The 13,659-nt window shown below is 53.4% G+C and overlaps 9 protein-coding genes across 9 annotated transcripts; 5 read left to right on the top strand and 4 right to left on the bottom strand.

Annotated features, from left to right (window-relative positions):
* Nucleotides 1-557: 557 nt before the first annotated feature.
* M431DRAFT_524013 (hypothetical protein) lies at nucleotides 558-1,770 on the top strand (the record flags this gene model as incomplete). Its single annotated transcript, XM_024920564.1, has 2 exons — nucleotides 558-717; nucleotides 784-1,770. 2 exons carry the CDS (start codon nucleotides 558-560, stop codon nucleotides 1,590-1,592), a joined length of 969 nt encoding a protein of 322 aa, XP_024769727.1. The 3' UTR covers nucleotides 1,593-1,770.
* M431DRAFT_259757 (hypothetical protein) lies at nucleotides 1,719-2,108 on the top strand. Its single transcript, XM_024913855.1, has one exon. The coding sequence runs from the start codon at nucleotides 1,845-1,847 to the stop codon at nucleotides 2,073-2,075; it is 231 nt and encodes a 76-aa protein (XP_024769726.1). The 5' UTR covers nucleotides 1,719-1,844; the 3' UTR covers nucleotides 2,076-2,108.
* Nucleotides 2,109-2,141: 33 nt separating this feature from the next.
* Nucleotides 2,142-3,408, bottom strand: M431DRAFT_95955 (hypothetical protein; the record flags this gene model as incomplete). Its single annotated transcript, XM_024924766.1, has 2 exons — nucleotides 2,142-3,001; nucleotides 3,111-3,408. 2 exons carry the CDS (start codon nucleotides 3,406-3,408, stop codon nucleotides 2,142-2,144), a joined length of 1,158 nt encoding a protein of 385 aa, XP_024769725.1.
* A 3,803-nt stretch (nucleotides 3,409-7,211) lies between these two features.
* M431DRAFT_512278 (hypothetical protein) lies at nucleotides 7,212-7,730 on the bottom strand. Its single transcript, XM_024919811.1, has one exon. The coding sequence runs from the start codon at nucleotides 7,632-7,634 to the stop codon at nucleotides 7,251-7,253; it is 384 nt and encodes a 127-aa protein (XP_024769724.1). The 5' UTR covers nucleotides 7,635-7,730; the 3' UTR covers nucleotides 7,212-7,250.
* Nucleotides 7,731-7,806: 76 nt separating this feature from the next.
* Nucleotides 7,807-9,446, bottom strand: M431DRAFT_541662 (hypothetical protein; the record flags this gene model as incomplete). The annotated part of the gene is made up of 3 exons (XM_024921103.1): nucleotides 8,484-9,446; nucleotides 8,048-8,398; nucleotides 7,807-7,944 (listed from the first exon to the last, which is right to left on the bottom strand). The coding sequence occupies exons 1-3, from the start codon at nucleotides 9,231-9,233 to the stop codon at nucleotides 7,807-7,809; spliced, it is 1,239 nt and encodes a 412-aa protein (XP_024769723.1). The 5' UTR covers nucleotides 9,234-9,446.
* Nucleotides 9,019-10,006, top strand: M431DRAFT_541660 (hypothetical protein). The gene is made up of 2 exons (XM_024921102.1): nucleotides 9,019-9,497; nucleotides 9,546-10,006. The coding sequence occupies exons 1-2, from the start codon at nucleotides 9,251-9,253 to the stop codon at nucleotides 9,725-9,727; spliced, it is 429 nt and encodes a 142-aa protein (XP_024769722.1). The 5' UTR covers nucleotides 9,019-9,250; the 3' UTR covers nucleotides 9,728-10,006.
* A 310-nt stretch (nucleotides 10,007-10,316) lies between these two features.
* Nucleotides 10,317-10,928, top strand: M431DRAFT_95968 (hypothetical protein; the record flags this gene model as incomplete). Its single annotated transcript, XM_024924768.1, has 2 exons — nucleotides 10,317-10,574; nucleotides 10,644-10,928. The coding sequence occupies 2 exons, from the start codon at nucleotides 10,317-10,319 to the stop codon at nucleotides 10,926-10,928; spliced, it is 543 nt and encodes a 180-aa protein (XP_024769721.1).
* Nucleotides 10,929-12,190: 1,262 nt separating this feature from the next.
* Nucleotides 12,191-12,510, bottom strand: M431DRAFT_512276 (hypothetical protein). Its single transcript, XM_024919810.1, has one exon. The coding sequence runs from the start codon at nucleotides 12,447-12,449 to the stop codon at nucleotides 12,252-12,254; it is 198 nt and encodes a 65-aa protein (XP_024769720.1). The 5' UTR covers nucleotides 12,450-12,510; the 3' UTR covers nucleotides 12,191-12,251.
* Nucleotides 12,511-12,744: 234 nt separating this feature from the next.
* On the top strand, nucleotides 12,745-13,579 carry M431DRAFT_512275 (hypothetical protein). The gene is made up of 2 exons (XM_024919809.1): nucleotides 12,745-13,005; nucleotides 13,088-13,579. The coding sequence occupies exons 1-2, from the start codon at nucleotides 12,879-12,881 to the stop codon at nucleotides 13,312-13,314; spliced, it is 354 nt and encodes a 117-aa protein (XP_024769719.1). The 5' UTR covers nucleotides 12,745-12,878; the 3' UTR covers nucleotides 13,315-13,579.
* The last annotated feature ends 80 nt before the right edge of the window (nucleotides 13,580-13,659 follow it).

The raw sequence follows: 13,659 nt of genomic DNA, 5'->3' as shown, positions 1-13,659 counted from the left end.
AATGCGAAGGCGACGTCGAGGCGGCAATTGCGATGCCCGCGGTGGGTTCAGGCGGGCGCGTCGTCTTGTCTTTCGTTTGGGTGCTATCTCAAACTCATCGTAGAGATCTGGAAGCTTGCGGTCTGGCAGGCGATGGCCAATTGGGAGCGATTGCGGGCCTTTGACAGCTACTGACGTCGTAGCTCGGGAGCAGCAGGAATCGAGGCCGCGGATCTTGGGGAGAATTGCTTGCGATATGGGGAGGGGACTGCCACTACGTAATAATTTCTAGGCGCTGCAAGGCGCTGCTAGGGGGGAAGCACAGCGCTGTGCAATTAGGGGGGCCGATAAGGCTCGAGATCGCTTATCGCCCCGCAGCCTTGTCGGACCCCAAGATTAACTCGCGGTTGGTCACGATCTCATCCATACAGGATTACGGGATTACTATTGCGACACACACACATTAAACCTACAATCATCATTTGGAATATTCATTTTCGGTATACCCTGTGTTTTTCAGTGCTTCCCAGTGCCCCTTCAGACGGAGAGGTGCCCTTCGCGGCCCCGTCTCCGCAGCCATGTCCGCCAACTACTGGGAGTCGACGCAGCGGCGGCATTGGCTCTTCACAAAGGACGAGCTCGCCTCGATGCGCCAGAAGCTGGAGGACGAAAATGCCGAGCTCGTCCGCATGTTCCCTCTCCCACAGCCGCGGCACATGGCCATCTACTTCAATCAACGTGAGTAGTTGCGCGTCGCAGCATCGGTGTCCTGTGTTCCGCTCAACTAATCCGTCCGTCTACTAGAGCTGTTGAGATTGGGGAAGCGTCTCACCATCCGCCAGCAGGCCATGGCCACGGCGCAGGTCTACCTGAAGCGCTTCTACACGCGAGTCGAAATCCGTCGAACGAACCCGTATCTCGTCATTACCACTGCGATATACCTGGCCTGCAAGATGGAAGAAGCGCCGCAGCACATCCGCCTGATTGTGACCGAGGCCAGGCAGCTCTGGCAGGACTTCATCGGGCTGGACACGTCCAAGATTGGAGAGTGCGAATTCTACCTTATTAGCGAGATGAGCTCTCAGCTCATTGTACATCAACCCTACCGAAGTCTGCTGGCTCTACGCGGCGAGCTATCCCTGGTCGATGAAGACGTGCAGCTCGCCAAGTCGATCATCAACGATCATTACATGACGGACCTACCATTTCTCTGCTCGCCACACATTGTCGCATTGGTAGCAATCCTCTTGGCCCTCGTTCTGCGTCCAAACTCCACGGTTCCGGGACAGAGTGCCTCAGGATCTGCCGCAGCCGCCGGTCTGGCAGCTGCACAAGCCGCTCTCAGCCAAGCACACACCGCTCGATCAGGCCAGGGCGGGATTCTCTCCGAAATCCCTTCGACACCAGAGGTTAAAGAGAGGGTTCAAGAAGCTAGGATCACCCGTGTCCAGCATTTCGCGGCGTGGTTGGCAGAGAGCGATGTCGACATTGCTGCCATGGTAGACGCGACCCAGGAGATAATATCCTTCTATGAGTGCTATGAACAGTACAATGATAAGCTCACGAGGGAACAAATCAACCGGTTCGTCAAGGCACGAAATCTCGACAAGTAGGCACGTCGCAAGAGCCGACCGAAGAACCGACCGAAAGGTCGGCCGAAGAACATACTAACTGAGAATCCGAATGCAAATAACCTAAGATAGGGGTGGTTTCTGACTTTGGGGCTTACTTTCGAACTATCCGACTGGTTGTCCTTGGCCAACTTCACAAAAACAATCAGTAGAATTAACCGCCGTTGAGCTCCGTTCCAGAAACGTTTGTGGTTGCCAAGCACGTTTTTACCATACACATGATATTATTTGGAAATGAGGGATGAAAGCATTGGGTACATGGCGTCTTGGAAGGGTGTCTTTTTGGAACACTTGAAACAGTTTTCTTTGTCTGAATTTCCCAAAATAGCGTTATTCTTTCTATTCTTGTATTTCTTTGTTCTGGAGTACACGGGACCCAGTCATGGCATGGATTTTGGTGGGGGATATTCTCGAGGAAATCGATGCATCAAGACTATATATATATACTCAGACGCATATAAATAAAACAGCGCCGGTCTTCTAACCTTCTCCATTCGAACTCTATCTTCTATAAGCTTCTCCATCCGAGCTCTAATTTCTATGTCTAATCTTCTTGGATCGAGTTCCGCTACCGCTGCCGCTGCTGCTGCTCTTAGATGATTTGCTATTACCATGTCGACTGCTCTTCCACGACGACATGGCAACATCAGCTACCTCTTTGCCCTTTGAAATGGCGATTTCGTGGCCCCCAGAAATCACCCAAACCTCTACGCCCTCTTCTCCCAAAACCGCCTTGGTGTCTTCAATCCACTCGTCCTTGATAATCAACGTGTCTTTATCCCCCAAGATGACGCACACCCTCTGCAGCCCCTGGCCAAGCTCCCGATTAGCAGCGAGCCTCTCCCCCAAGATAGCCCACATCTTATCATGCTGCCCATATATAGGCGCATACCGAATCGTACTCATGTACGAGTCGACAAAGGCCGGGTTAGCATCCAGCTGCCAGCCCACGACGTCCCCAACTCTGACGAAACTGTTCCTCCCAACAGCCATGGACACATCGTCAAAGTTGACCTCTGCCGCTTCGTCGCCATCAGGAATGTCTGCGCTCTGCCCGTGCTGCGGCGCGATGCGTGCCCGCACCCAGCTCCGAAGCAGCCACTCGGGCAGCACGCCGTGGGAGTACAGGAGGCGGCTCTTCCAGCTGAGGTGGGACTCGCGCACGAGGCCTCCTGGGCAGACTACGGTGAGGGAGCGCAGCATGTGCGAGTGATACGCCGCAAAGGCTGCTGCCAGAGCACCCCCCAGCGAGTAGCCCAGGAGGTGGAAGGAAGAGGCGCCGGTCCAGGACAGAGACGAAGATGCCAAGACGAGAAGAATCTGAGTGGTATAGAGACACTCATCGTACGGCGCATTGGAAGGGCCATCGGAGTAGCCTCTCCCAAACAAGTCTACATGCGACGCCGTGTAAGTAGCAGTCCCGTTCATGTCGCCCCTCTCATGAAGATATATATAGATATATATACGCAAAGATACAACAGAGGACAGAGATAGACTTACCAAAGACCATGACCCTGTACCCCTTCCGCACAAACTCCCAGGCAATTCCGCCCATGGCAATGCACGGCGTGCCGATGCCATGCACCAGAAGCACCTTTTCGCCCTCCTCAGGCCCCCACTCAAACACCCTGACGGTGCCATATACCGTCTGGACGTCCTTGCCGCCCGGGAACAGCTCCGGAGGGTACGGCGCCGCCTTCTCGGGGTCCTCCGGATCGGTCCCCGAACGGTCCTTGACGCGCGCAATGTCTGTCTTGGGCGACTTTGTCCGAGGCGACAGCGATGGCCTGATGAGCATGTAGAGCGACAGACATGCCGCCGCCGCCACGACAGCAGAGCCCCTCCTTGTGAGCTGGTCCGAGCGGAGCCGGAGTCCGTACGGAACCATGATTTGCGATTTTCAATTCTCGGAATGCGAATCGCACAAACGGACTGAGGGAGGGGGGAATCTCTGACTGCGCCTGGCAGCGCAACTGTATGAGCAAAAGCGCCGAGACGGACGATATCGGTCAACAACTGGCCGGAGGTTGGATTTGTCGGTTGGGATAATCCGCCTCCGAGGGTCACCCCGCCAAGTTGCCGAGGATACAAGCGTTTCCTTCATACGAAGACATGGCAACCGTCTCTAAGCCGAGGGCAAGGCATATTGGGATTGGGTCGTCCACTGCAGGTTCAACCTTGTGGCAGCTATCACCAGGTCTGGGCAGTTGCAATAGTTGTGGCGAGTTGGCATTTGCCTCTACGGAGCATCATGGGGTTGTTGTGGTGCTGCCGGTTGCTTCAGACCACGTTGCGGCTCTCCGGACAGGTTCAACAACTATTCACCAAAAATAACTCGAAGCCACCTCAGGGGCTGTTTGTTAATGTCTCCAGTTTCACCCTCGTAAAACCAACTCAGCCTCAATCGGCCGAAAAGACTAGGCGATGCGCTATGATGAAGCCATCGGTCGAACCACCTAGCGGCAGGCCGTTGTTGAGTCTCTGCAACAACAAAGCACGTCCTCTCCTGCGCTCTACGTCATCCCACGAACCCCCTGCGTGCTTCCATGTAAGGGCAGAGAAGGAAAAGAAGGGGAATCCGAGAAAAAGCCTGAATTAATTAGCATCTCCGGCCTGAAAGTGGAGAGATGGATAAGATCGGAGACGTGGGATACAAGTTCCAGAACTGTCTGGCTGCAGCTCGGGAGTCTGCATATGCTACTATTGGCACCGCAGCACCTTATCGGTCGGCATGTCCGTGTGGCCGCCCAAACGAGCAGCTCACAAAGAATGCGCTGCTTGTCTCTCAACAAGCCGGAAGACTCGCAGTAGGGGAGGGCGGAAGACCCGGCGCCACGAAGCCACTCTGGGGCCAAGATGGCTTCGCACCGTGTGGCTGGGCTGAAAGAGTGGAAGAGTGGCTGCGTTACCGTTCGCTCCGCCCAGTGGTGGCCGAGCAACCCTGATAGCCAGCATCAAGAACCAGCACCAGCTCCAGGAGGCATGTACCTGACCTCCAGACGCTGGCCAAACCCAAAGTACCTCTCTTCCAGACCACAAGTCACCTCCGGAGAGCGTCAAAGGCTCGTCTCTCCACATGCGGGCGACGACTCCACAAAGCCATGTCTTGCTTCTCCACCTCACAGACTCGGGACAGCCAACAGGAATCAGGCCACGATATCCATGGACAAGGGTCTGGCCAATGAAAGCAGGTAATCACATTGATGGCCTGCCGCCACACCGCTCTTTGATGGGGTTCGTCCAGGGTATCGCCAGGGCATAGCTAAGGTAGAGACAGGGGGACCTGAAGATGCTGCTTTGGGTACTTGGTGAGTACTCCAAGTCTGGGCGGTTGGCGAACAGATATTCCATGTACTAACTTCGTAGGACTTGCAGACCCCGCGGAGTGCAGGCAGACTGACGCTCTCCGGGATCGAACCCTTGCAGAAGGCCAAAAGAAAACGACAGAGAAGAGCAAAGGAACGGGGCGTTCTTCATCCTTTACGGAGTGCATCCGGAAAAGAGCCAATAAGCTGACGATCGATCGTACAGTACGAGGACTACTCGCTGTTAGGTACAGGCACAAGGTACAGGCACAACCAAAGCCGCTCAACATCAATATCAAAGCGCAGTGGCCCGAGTACGGAATCCGAAGTTCAAGTATGGGGTGCAGATGCCGACAGTCCAACGGGCCTGGAGAGCCCAAAGGTGCCGGGCGCAAGCAGCAGCCGCAAGATGGAGCGGCGAACCGAGCCGGACACAGCGGGCGATCTGGGGTTCTCGAGATGGCCCTCGAAATGGTTTGCTGCTTGTACTGTAACTACACGTCCGTGCAGACCTGAGCCTGTATCCGGCAATGCTCCGAGACATGCTGTGCGCTTTGCGTAGCCTGTCTGCAGGGAGATGAGATGAGGGATGCCAGGATCGAAAAGAGTTGAGCGGCGAGCCTGAGCGCGAGCGCGAGCAACCAGCTTGTAGCTTGTGCCGGCACCAGTGCGCTTCCGTGCCACACATTATGGCTGTTACTCGAACCAGGAGCCAGACCACCCATCCATCTTCTTTCTTCATCCCAGGGTCACGTCGGAGCCGACCCGGCGTTTAACTGCTGTACTGGCAACACTAGGAAGTGGCCGTCTTGTACAAACGTCGGCGCTTGTGGCTGCATGACGCTTCCTTTAGCGCTCTCAACATGGCAGTGTTCTATTCGAAGTCTCAACCGGCGTAGTAGTACAGTAATAGCTTGCTTCTGCAACGAGACGCAACGCTACCGGCTCAACCGTGAGAATCGTGCAGTATGCCGCATAGTACTAGCTTTTAATAGGTCCTACAGCAAGGAGGACTGCAGATGGGCATCATGACCAGCGGCTATGGCGCTACTGCGAGTTGTTACTGAAGCAGACCACCGACAGGCGATAGGGTAACAGTGATGACGGCATCCCCTTGGAGGCATGGTCAAACACATGGCATGATGTGGCAGCAAGACTTCAAGAATAGCTCTCGGGCACTGCGAATGCTACTGCTACACGCACGGCTCCAACCGCCAGCGGCCACTTAGATCCCCTCCATCTGGAGTATGTAGATCAGATTGGCCAGAACCAAGCCTCGTTGCATTGGAGTCGAACCAAGCCTCGTTGCATTGGAGTCGAACCAAGCCAGCCATGGGGGAGGCGAAGCAGCTCTCTGCAGATCGATGCCGCGGTGTAACAGGTCGAAGCCCGGCTCGATCCAATGCAGCTGTGAAACCTGAAATTAGATTGTTCTTGGGGGGCAGCCATGAGCCGATCATTCTTGGAAAGTTGCCTCCTAATTTCTATCTGCGTGTAAGTGCAGGCGGATTTGCATTCATGATCGGTACCCATATCCATCACCATATCCATACGGAGTACTTTTCGTCGGAACCCGGTTGATCTGTATAAGACATGATTGCTAGACAACTACGGAAAGCAAGTTGGCAAGCTTTGGAGGAGCAATCCCTTGGTGGGATCTGCAAGCAACGCCGGGAAAGGATTCCCATCATCAGATTGGATTCAATGCTGTGCCGCCAGTGAGCAGCAACCCGGGCTGGCTGCCGACAGTGGCGTTGGTTCGACCTGTCATTTGATAGAGCAAAAAACCTTGCTGCTGCTCGTGGCGCTTGTGTCTGCATCCTTTTTAGCATCGTCATTCCACCTCGACCACCCAACCACCACGCCACAGTGCGGATCAAGATGTGCGAAGAACCCAGCACCCAGCTTACTAGAGCCGCCACCTTTCCCCCCAGAGTGGATTAGTGGTGAGAGGTTTGGGGTCTGCAAGTGTGAGTGGATTTGATGGCTTGCTCGCAGTCACACAACATGGGCGTGAAATGACCTGAAGGCTTCTCTAGAGTTTGGAGCCGGTGCGCGGCCGGGCCGTTGGAAAGTGTCCTCCTTATCGTCCACATCTGGCGCAAAAGAGCTCATGGCTTCGTACCTGTATCCGCGAGATGGTACCTGTGATGATCCCTGAGGGGAAAGTCAATCGGCCAATGTGGCGAATATGGATTCCATGGCACAGGCAGACACAGATTACGATCAGAGTGCCTTGGAGTGATGTTTAACTGCCCGTACCATTGTGCATCGGCGGGTGAATAAACAGACCCAAGGGGGGTCCAATGCTCCTCTTCTCCCTGCCAGGGGCTGCCTAGGTTTCACTAGCCCTGAAGGTAGCTGGCGCAGGTACCAAGTATGGAGGCAGATGACAAGGCGAGAAACGGAATGCGTTTCTCAGTCGGTCCCCTAGCGATGCGGATTTTGGGGTGTGCAATTTCAGAGTGTCGAAACAGGCCAGAAATGCGACGCACATCATGGCGATTCCGTCTTTGGTGCCATGTCCAAGGACGAACCATGGTGGTGTCGAGCGGTTCTGACACTGTCTCTCCCGCAAGTGTCTCGGCACACGCATGCGCTTGTGCGGCAAAAACATCGAATTGCAAGTCAATAAACCACACGCGGCGAAAACAAAGACAAAAATAAACATGAAATCAAGGTAAAGAAGGGCATGACTGACTGACACTGGAGCCAGCATGTCGGTAGCAGCCGTCCATGCAGATGCGGGCCTTGCTGGCCCGAGATTGAAACCTAACCAAGTCGAACCTTGCCGTGCCGTACATCGAAGTTGGAGTGATGGATCTCAGTCTGTTGTATACGCTTTGATTGCTTCGTAATTGCAAGTTGATGCCACGGAGCGGCAATCCAATTCACGAGGTGGACATCTCAACAGCACCCCAGGCGCCGGACCAGAAAATACCCAAACGAACAGACAGCCGGAATTGCCCCAATTTCCGAGCAGATGATGGCGAAATTTCACCATGAAGAGAGATGCTCCATGTCCGCGGCTGACAAGCTGGCAAGCAGTTTTATTAGTCCTCTCGTAGCAGCGAGCCCAAGCCAGAAGCTTCAATCTTACTGTTCCTGATCCTCGCAGCGATGGCGACTTACTGTGCTCGGCACCAGGTGCCAAAAGCGAGGCGGCATCGCTTGGAGGATTGGCACCGAGTTGGTCAGCAGCAGATCGCGGACTAGCAGTCTCACGTACCGACGGCGCACTAGCCGCGAAAACGACGCAGTCAAGTGATCATTGATGCCGTTTGTTGGCGAGCTGGAATGGGCCAGCAACCACGAGGGGGCCCAGTTGAGGTCCGGCCGGCAGATCCTGGGCCCCAACGAAGAGCGATCCGTTATTTCGCACTTGGTACTGTGTCTGTACGAGCGCCCGTATGTTGTGATTTGTACAGTATTCGGACAGTGTGTATTGTCAAGGTCCAGTTTACTGTACTCGTACACAAAGCTCTGGATACCTTAGGTAGAAGGATCTTGGTACCGCAATGTGACTGGACGGGTCTAGTTGCTCCCAGAAGCACAGTGCAAAACTTACCCAGCGGCACTGACCATGAATGGATATTCTGCCTTTAATTTCTTGGGGTGAAGCCGTGAGTCCACAGTGCAAGACGTGGACACGCAGTAGGTGACTTGTCCTCCACGCAGTCAGCCACGCAATTTGCTGGTACCGGCCAGCGCAGAGCATCCACGCTGGTGGCGCTGATTCTGGCACGCTGTGGATGAGAGGCTCCAGTTGGCGATGGGGCGCTGAGTTGCTGGGACATGAGAGATCCATGGATGCTTGCACAGTCGTCGGCCAGCCATGCAGGGGCAGAGGCGGACTCAATGGCAAAACCAGCCGGTCCAGCGTGGACTCGTACGGCGCCGCACTGTGCTCGTACAGTATGGTGAATGCCGGGCGCGGACACTGTAGGAGCGTGTATGCATGTCCTACTGTAGGGTCTTGGATGCGCGCGGTTTGGGGTTTGAGAGCTGCATCCAGTCCAGTCTGCGGGCATGTCTCAGTTGCCAGGTAGCCAGTGCCTGTACTCCGTACTCTGTGTGAATGCGGGCGTGGGTGTGCAGCAATACCTGTACGGAATACCAGACCAACCTGGTACATGTACGAGCAGCGACTGCATCCGCCTGTCCGTGCACGACAACAGAATCTGGGGGGTTCTCTGTCACTCTCTCTCTCTTTCTTGGGTGAGAGTGAGACCTGGTCTGAGAATCTGTAGCAGGAGTCGGGCGAGCTTTGTGGCGAATGAGACTCATTTGTCACTGCGCAGAGGCCGCTTGCAAGCATTCAATTCAATACTGTAGATGATGGATCCAGTCAATCGTTTCCACTACGAGCACATAGTAGATACGAGTACAGTCAATACAGTACATAGGTACAGTAAGCGCAGAGCAACACAGCACAGCGCCGTACAGTGCGGAATCGAAGCTGCAGTGCGGTCGCCACCGACCTGGCACGGTCCCCCCAGGCCCCCATCGAACCACCACGCGGTGCCAGGACCAGCACCCTCGCCGTTGCGCTGCGTTGCGTTGGCACTCTCACGGTGCCACAGTGCGCCATCACGGCAGATTGGCTGACTGAACTGAGGTGACTGTCCAGCTTGCACTCTTACGAGTACTCTTACAAATGTCCCCCCTGGTACGTACCTGGTATTACGCACAACAACCACAACCTGCACAACCGCCGCCGCCCGGAAAACCACACAGTGCACACCCTCTGTGCAGCCACGCACCCCCCCAGCGGCCCTAGGCCCAGTACGGCGCCCCGGCCAGGACCAGTAGCGCTGCTGCACGCCAGCCCAATCGCTAGCTGGTGGCGAAGACGGCCTATCCTGGCTCGCCGGAATCTTATTCGACAGGCTGTGCCCAAGTCTCTCTCGCGTCCCTCCAGGTCCCTCAACCAAACAAAAAGGCCGCTGCCAGCCCCCCAAGAGGTTCTGCCCTGCTCCTGCTTTTCTGCTTCCCACCCTTTCTATTCTTTGTACCACCCGCCCCCAAACCCGATCCCATTCTGACTACCGCCAACTTACCATCCATTTACCACCTTCGACACCAAAAAAAGTAAAAAATTACCACCAACGGATTTCTACATCTCTTCAACACTTTTTCTCCTCCACAAAGTTAGATTTCTTTAGTACATCGCTTCGCCACGACAACAGCGCCGAGTTTATCTTGCTTCGTTGTCCTATCTGTCTAATTTAATCTCGCTTTTCAGGCCAAGAAGACTTGCTGCACCCTCTTCCTGCCCTACCACCTCCGCGACCGCTTTTGACGCACACAATCTCAAATCTTCAACCACCAGCACCACTCGAAACGTCGCTCCTCTAAAACCCTTACGCTGGATCCCTAGCTACTTCACAGATTCGCAATCATGTCTTCATACTACGGATTCAACGCGCATACTGCGCATGCTGCCCCCGTCTCCCACCACCACACCAACAGCCGCAATCGCAGAACCCCTCGTCTCAACGTCTCGCAGTCGCAACGCCAGTTCCGCGGCGTGCGCAGCATGCGAGAGCTCAACGAGACGGCCGCCCTGTCTGCGTTCCGCACCCGGTTCGAGGCCGGCCGATCCTTTGACCTCGAAGACGACCTGGAGTTCTGCCCCAACCTGCTGACTGAAAGCGACGTGAGTAGTCCTCCGAGTCCGGTGGATTCTTCCCCTTCACGCAGCCTCTCTGACTCGCCGCTGCAACAGTTGGTGTCCATCTCTGCTTCTGAGCGCTCGTCGCTGGCCAGCAACTCTCCCGAGGCCTCTCCCACCCAGCAGCCTCAGACCGTCGCCCCCGCCTTTTCTCTCAACTCTTCGTCTCCTCCCTTTATTCCTCCTCCCGGCGTCCAGCCTTTGACTGTCGCCTTCCGGATGGCTGCTCGTCCCCGCAATGCCATCCCCATTGTCAACCCTGCCACTGGCACCTCCGTGCCCAGCCCGCCCCCTTCACTATCGCCTGCCCGACTGCAGCAATCCGTTCGCCGATGGTAGAGTGCTTAGCGGGTCGTCTGCGCTCCCTCGCATGAGGGAGACTGCCATGGCATGATAACCATGGAGACGACCTCAAAGCACCGCTGTCGGTTGCCGTGATCGTTGGATGGAAAAAAAATCGACACTGCGCCATTCGCAGCAAGCTTCTTTTTTCTGGTCTTGGCGGGTACAAGTGAAACTCGACAAAAAAAATCAAAAGTGACATCCCTCACTTCTCTTGCGGGCTGGGTTCCTCGAGGCTGTTGACTCCCCTTTTATATCTCTATACACCCAAAAACAACTCACCTTCCTCACAACACTCTTACACACTACCTCCACCCACTCCTATGTATAAGCACCTATAATCGCGATACACCGATTTGTTTCGACAGGATTTTCTTACGAGGATATTACCGGCGCGACTTGAGAAAGATCGATACCATTTTTGTTTTTTTGCTTTGTCAATTTTCTCTTGCCATTTCGCCTTGTTCGATCAAGGCTGCTGGGGCACGTATGGCGTTTTTCCTTTTATTTTTCCTCCTTGTATCACGGCAAATTTCCTTGCAGTTCTCTATAATTGTGTTGCATCGGTAACCGACAGTGGAGTTGTGGGATTTGTTTCTTTTTACGATCATCCGGCGTCTCACCATCTTGGGAAGCGAATTGTCCTTCCTGCTTAAAACCATAAAATGCCTTCTCCCTTTGTTGCGGTTATACGGGTTTACGAAGTCATCAAGACAACAAAAAAAGAAAGATATAGAAGCGATATCTTATGAAAGTGTTGGGGGGCACGGCTGTTCTTGTCTAGTCACATATGGGAAATACCTTGGGCTGGCGGGGTTCTGGAAAGATGAGCGGTTCTTGTTTGCGCATCACCATACTGGAAACGGTTTTTTTTATTATCTTTTTTATTACCGGGAAATAATGGGGAGTTGGTCTGAGTCGATTTCTTGGGGGAGTTGCTGCGGCGCCGCTGTGTGCAAATCGAATGGGGAAAGCGGCTTGATCTTTTTTTGTCTTGAGTGTGTTTTTTTACAGCCTACAACAACTTTTGGCCCTCCTCCTTGAGGGAGGCGGCGCGTGGATTCTGTCCTGTCTGGTTCTTCTATTCGCTGCTCTGACAACACGCGAGCCCCTGTGTTACTGGATATTCTAGTCTGGGAAAGACAAATATGTTTGATCTTGTTTGATTATTTTCTTGCGAAGCATCTTGGAGTGGATGGGAGGGGGAGCTATGACAATGATCTGGTTTGCGGGTAGGGTTCCCGGGGTTCTCAGGCCCTTTTTTTTTTGGAACGCCCTGGTGTTGCAATTTCATGGGAAACTTCAGTGTGTCCGGGATTTTTATGGCGCATGTGTGTGTGGTTTAGATACCGCGGCTTGAAAGGCCAACAGGACGAAGAATATACGAATGTTTAAACAAATGCAGACGATGCCTCTTGATAAACTGTGATGATGAATGTGAGCGTATTTTGGATGAGATGGATGTCCTGATGTTGGGAGTGATGTGCACGGAGTAATAACGGTAGGTTTCGCCAGCATTTATGTTGTGTCGTGATGAAATTGAAATGCTTCATCCGTCGATGAAAACGGCGAGGTTCGTGCCCGAATTCAATGTATAGAATGGAATTATGGAATTATGCTTATCTTGATGTCCCCGATCGTGCTGAAATTACCGAGGATCGTGTTGTTCCTTATATTGGGGGAGATTGACAGCATGCTGCAATGGTGACGTCACACGCCGCCGTGCTTGTAGCCTCGCTTGCTGGACTGACTTGGCGATGTGCGGTGTCTGTGACGTTTCGATGCGTATCAGCAATGTGGAGAGTGACATGACGTTTAGAAAAGCCCTTTCCATTTAAAAAGGCTCGTGATTTTCTTATTTCGTTCATCTCCTTCATTCTTTTTTTTTATCTCTATTCCTCCCTGAAACGATATTTTAAACGTCTAATCGCCTCAATTCAAGTCACAATGATGTTTGCTAGTGCTACCAAGATGATGCCCGTCTCCAGCGTCTTGCGGACGCGCGGAGCTATTGCGACCCGCGGCTTTGCCTTTTCTACAACTAAGAGACTGGGTCTGAAAGAATCATCAAATCGTACGTTTTCATCCTCACTTTCAACGAAGATAATTGCATTTTCCAAGAGCCAATAGCCCGTTCTAACAGATGAACTTTATAGAAACCAGCGTTGACTACGACCTGCACAAGAAAGACTCCCTCGCCAAGCAGAAAAAGGGCTCAGGCCACTGGAAGCCGGAGCTTGCATCCGACAGCGAAGAGGCCCTCAGGGCGGACCGGGCGTCAAAGGAGAATTTGGCGGAGAAGATGGATGCGTTGCAGGAGAGGACCAAGAGGGCTGCTGAGGAGACGAGCAAGGCGGGCACGAGCATGAGAGATTCGATGTGAGGGGGTGAAGACTGAGAGTTCCTTTATTATTCAATATTGTTAAATGTGAACAAAAGCCATAAATTGGAATTGTGACGTTTCTGTTATGTTGTCTTGTCTGTGTAATGGCATATGTATAAGATGAGATTGATTGTGTACCTGTATGCGTATACACATTGCCTCGGGAAAAGCCAACATCCACCACAACATCTCCAGCAATTGCATCATCAAATTAGCCTCACATGAAAGTAAATAAGCTTAATCTTAGAACAAATAAACAACACCAGCAATCTCGATAATGTATTTCCATCACCTGTGCAATTATCAATTGCCCTGATACTAATACTCTGCTTCCTTCAGGGTATG

The sequence above is a fragment of the Trichoderma harzianum genome, assembly GCF_003025095.1.
Source record: "Trichoderma harzianum CBS 226.95 unplaced genomic scaffold M431scaffold_15, whole genome shotgun sequence".
Taxonomy (NCBI): domain Eukaryota; kingdom Fungi; phylum Ascomycota; class Sordariomycetes; order Hypocreales; family Hypocreaceae; genus Trichoderma; species Trichoderma harzianum.
The sequence above is the reverse complement of the archived record's forward strand: the minus strand, read 5'-3'. Positions and strand labels throughout refer to the sequence as shown.

Coding starts and splice junctions, on each gene's coding strand:
- M431DRAFT_259757 (XM_024913855.1), top strand. CDS start 1,845: ATGAGGGATGAAAGCATTGGGTACATGGCGTCTTGGAAGGGTGTCTTT.
- M431DRAFT_512278 (XM_024919811.1), bottom strand. CDS start 7,634: ATGCTGGCTCCAGTGTCAGTCAGTCATGCCCTTCTTTACCTTGATTTC.
- M431DRAFT_541660 (XM_024921102.1), top strand. CDS start 9,251: ATGATGGATCCAGTCAATCGTTTCCACTACGAGCACATAGTAGATACG. Junction 9,498..9,545: donor GGCACTCTCACGGTGCCACA/GTGCGCCATCAC, acceptor GTGACTGTCCAG/CTTGCACTCTTACGAGTACT.
- M431DRAFT_512276 (XM_024919810.1), bottom strand. CDS start 12,449: ATGCTGGCGAAACCTACCGTTATTACTCCGTGCACATCACTCCCAACA.
- M431DRAFT_512275 (XM_024919809.1), top strand. CDS start 12,879: ATGATGTTTGCTAGTGCTACCAAGATGATGCCCGTCTCCAGCGTCTTG. Junction 13,006..13,087: donor TCTGAAAGAATCATCAAATC/GTACGTTTTCAT, acceptor TGAACTTTATAG/AAACCAGCGTTGACTACGAC.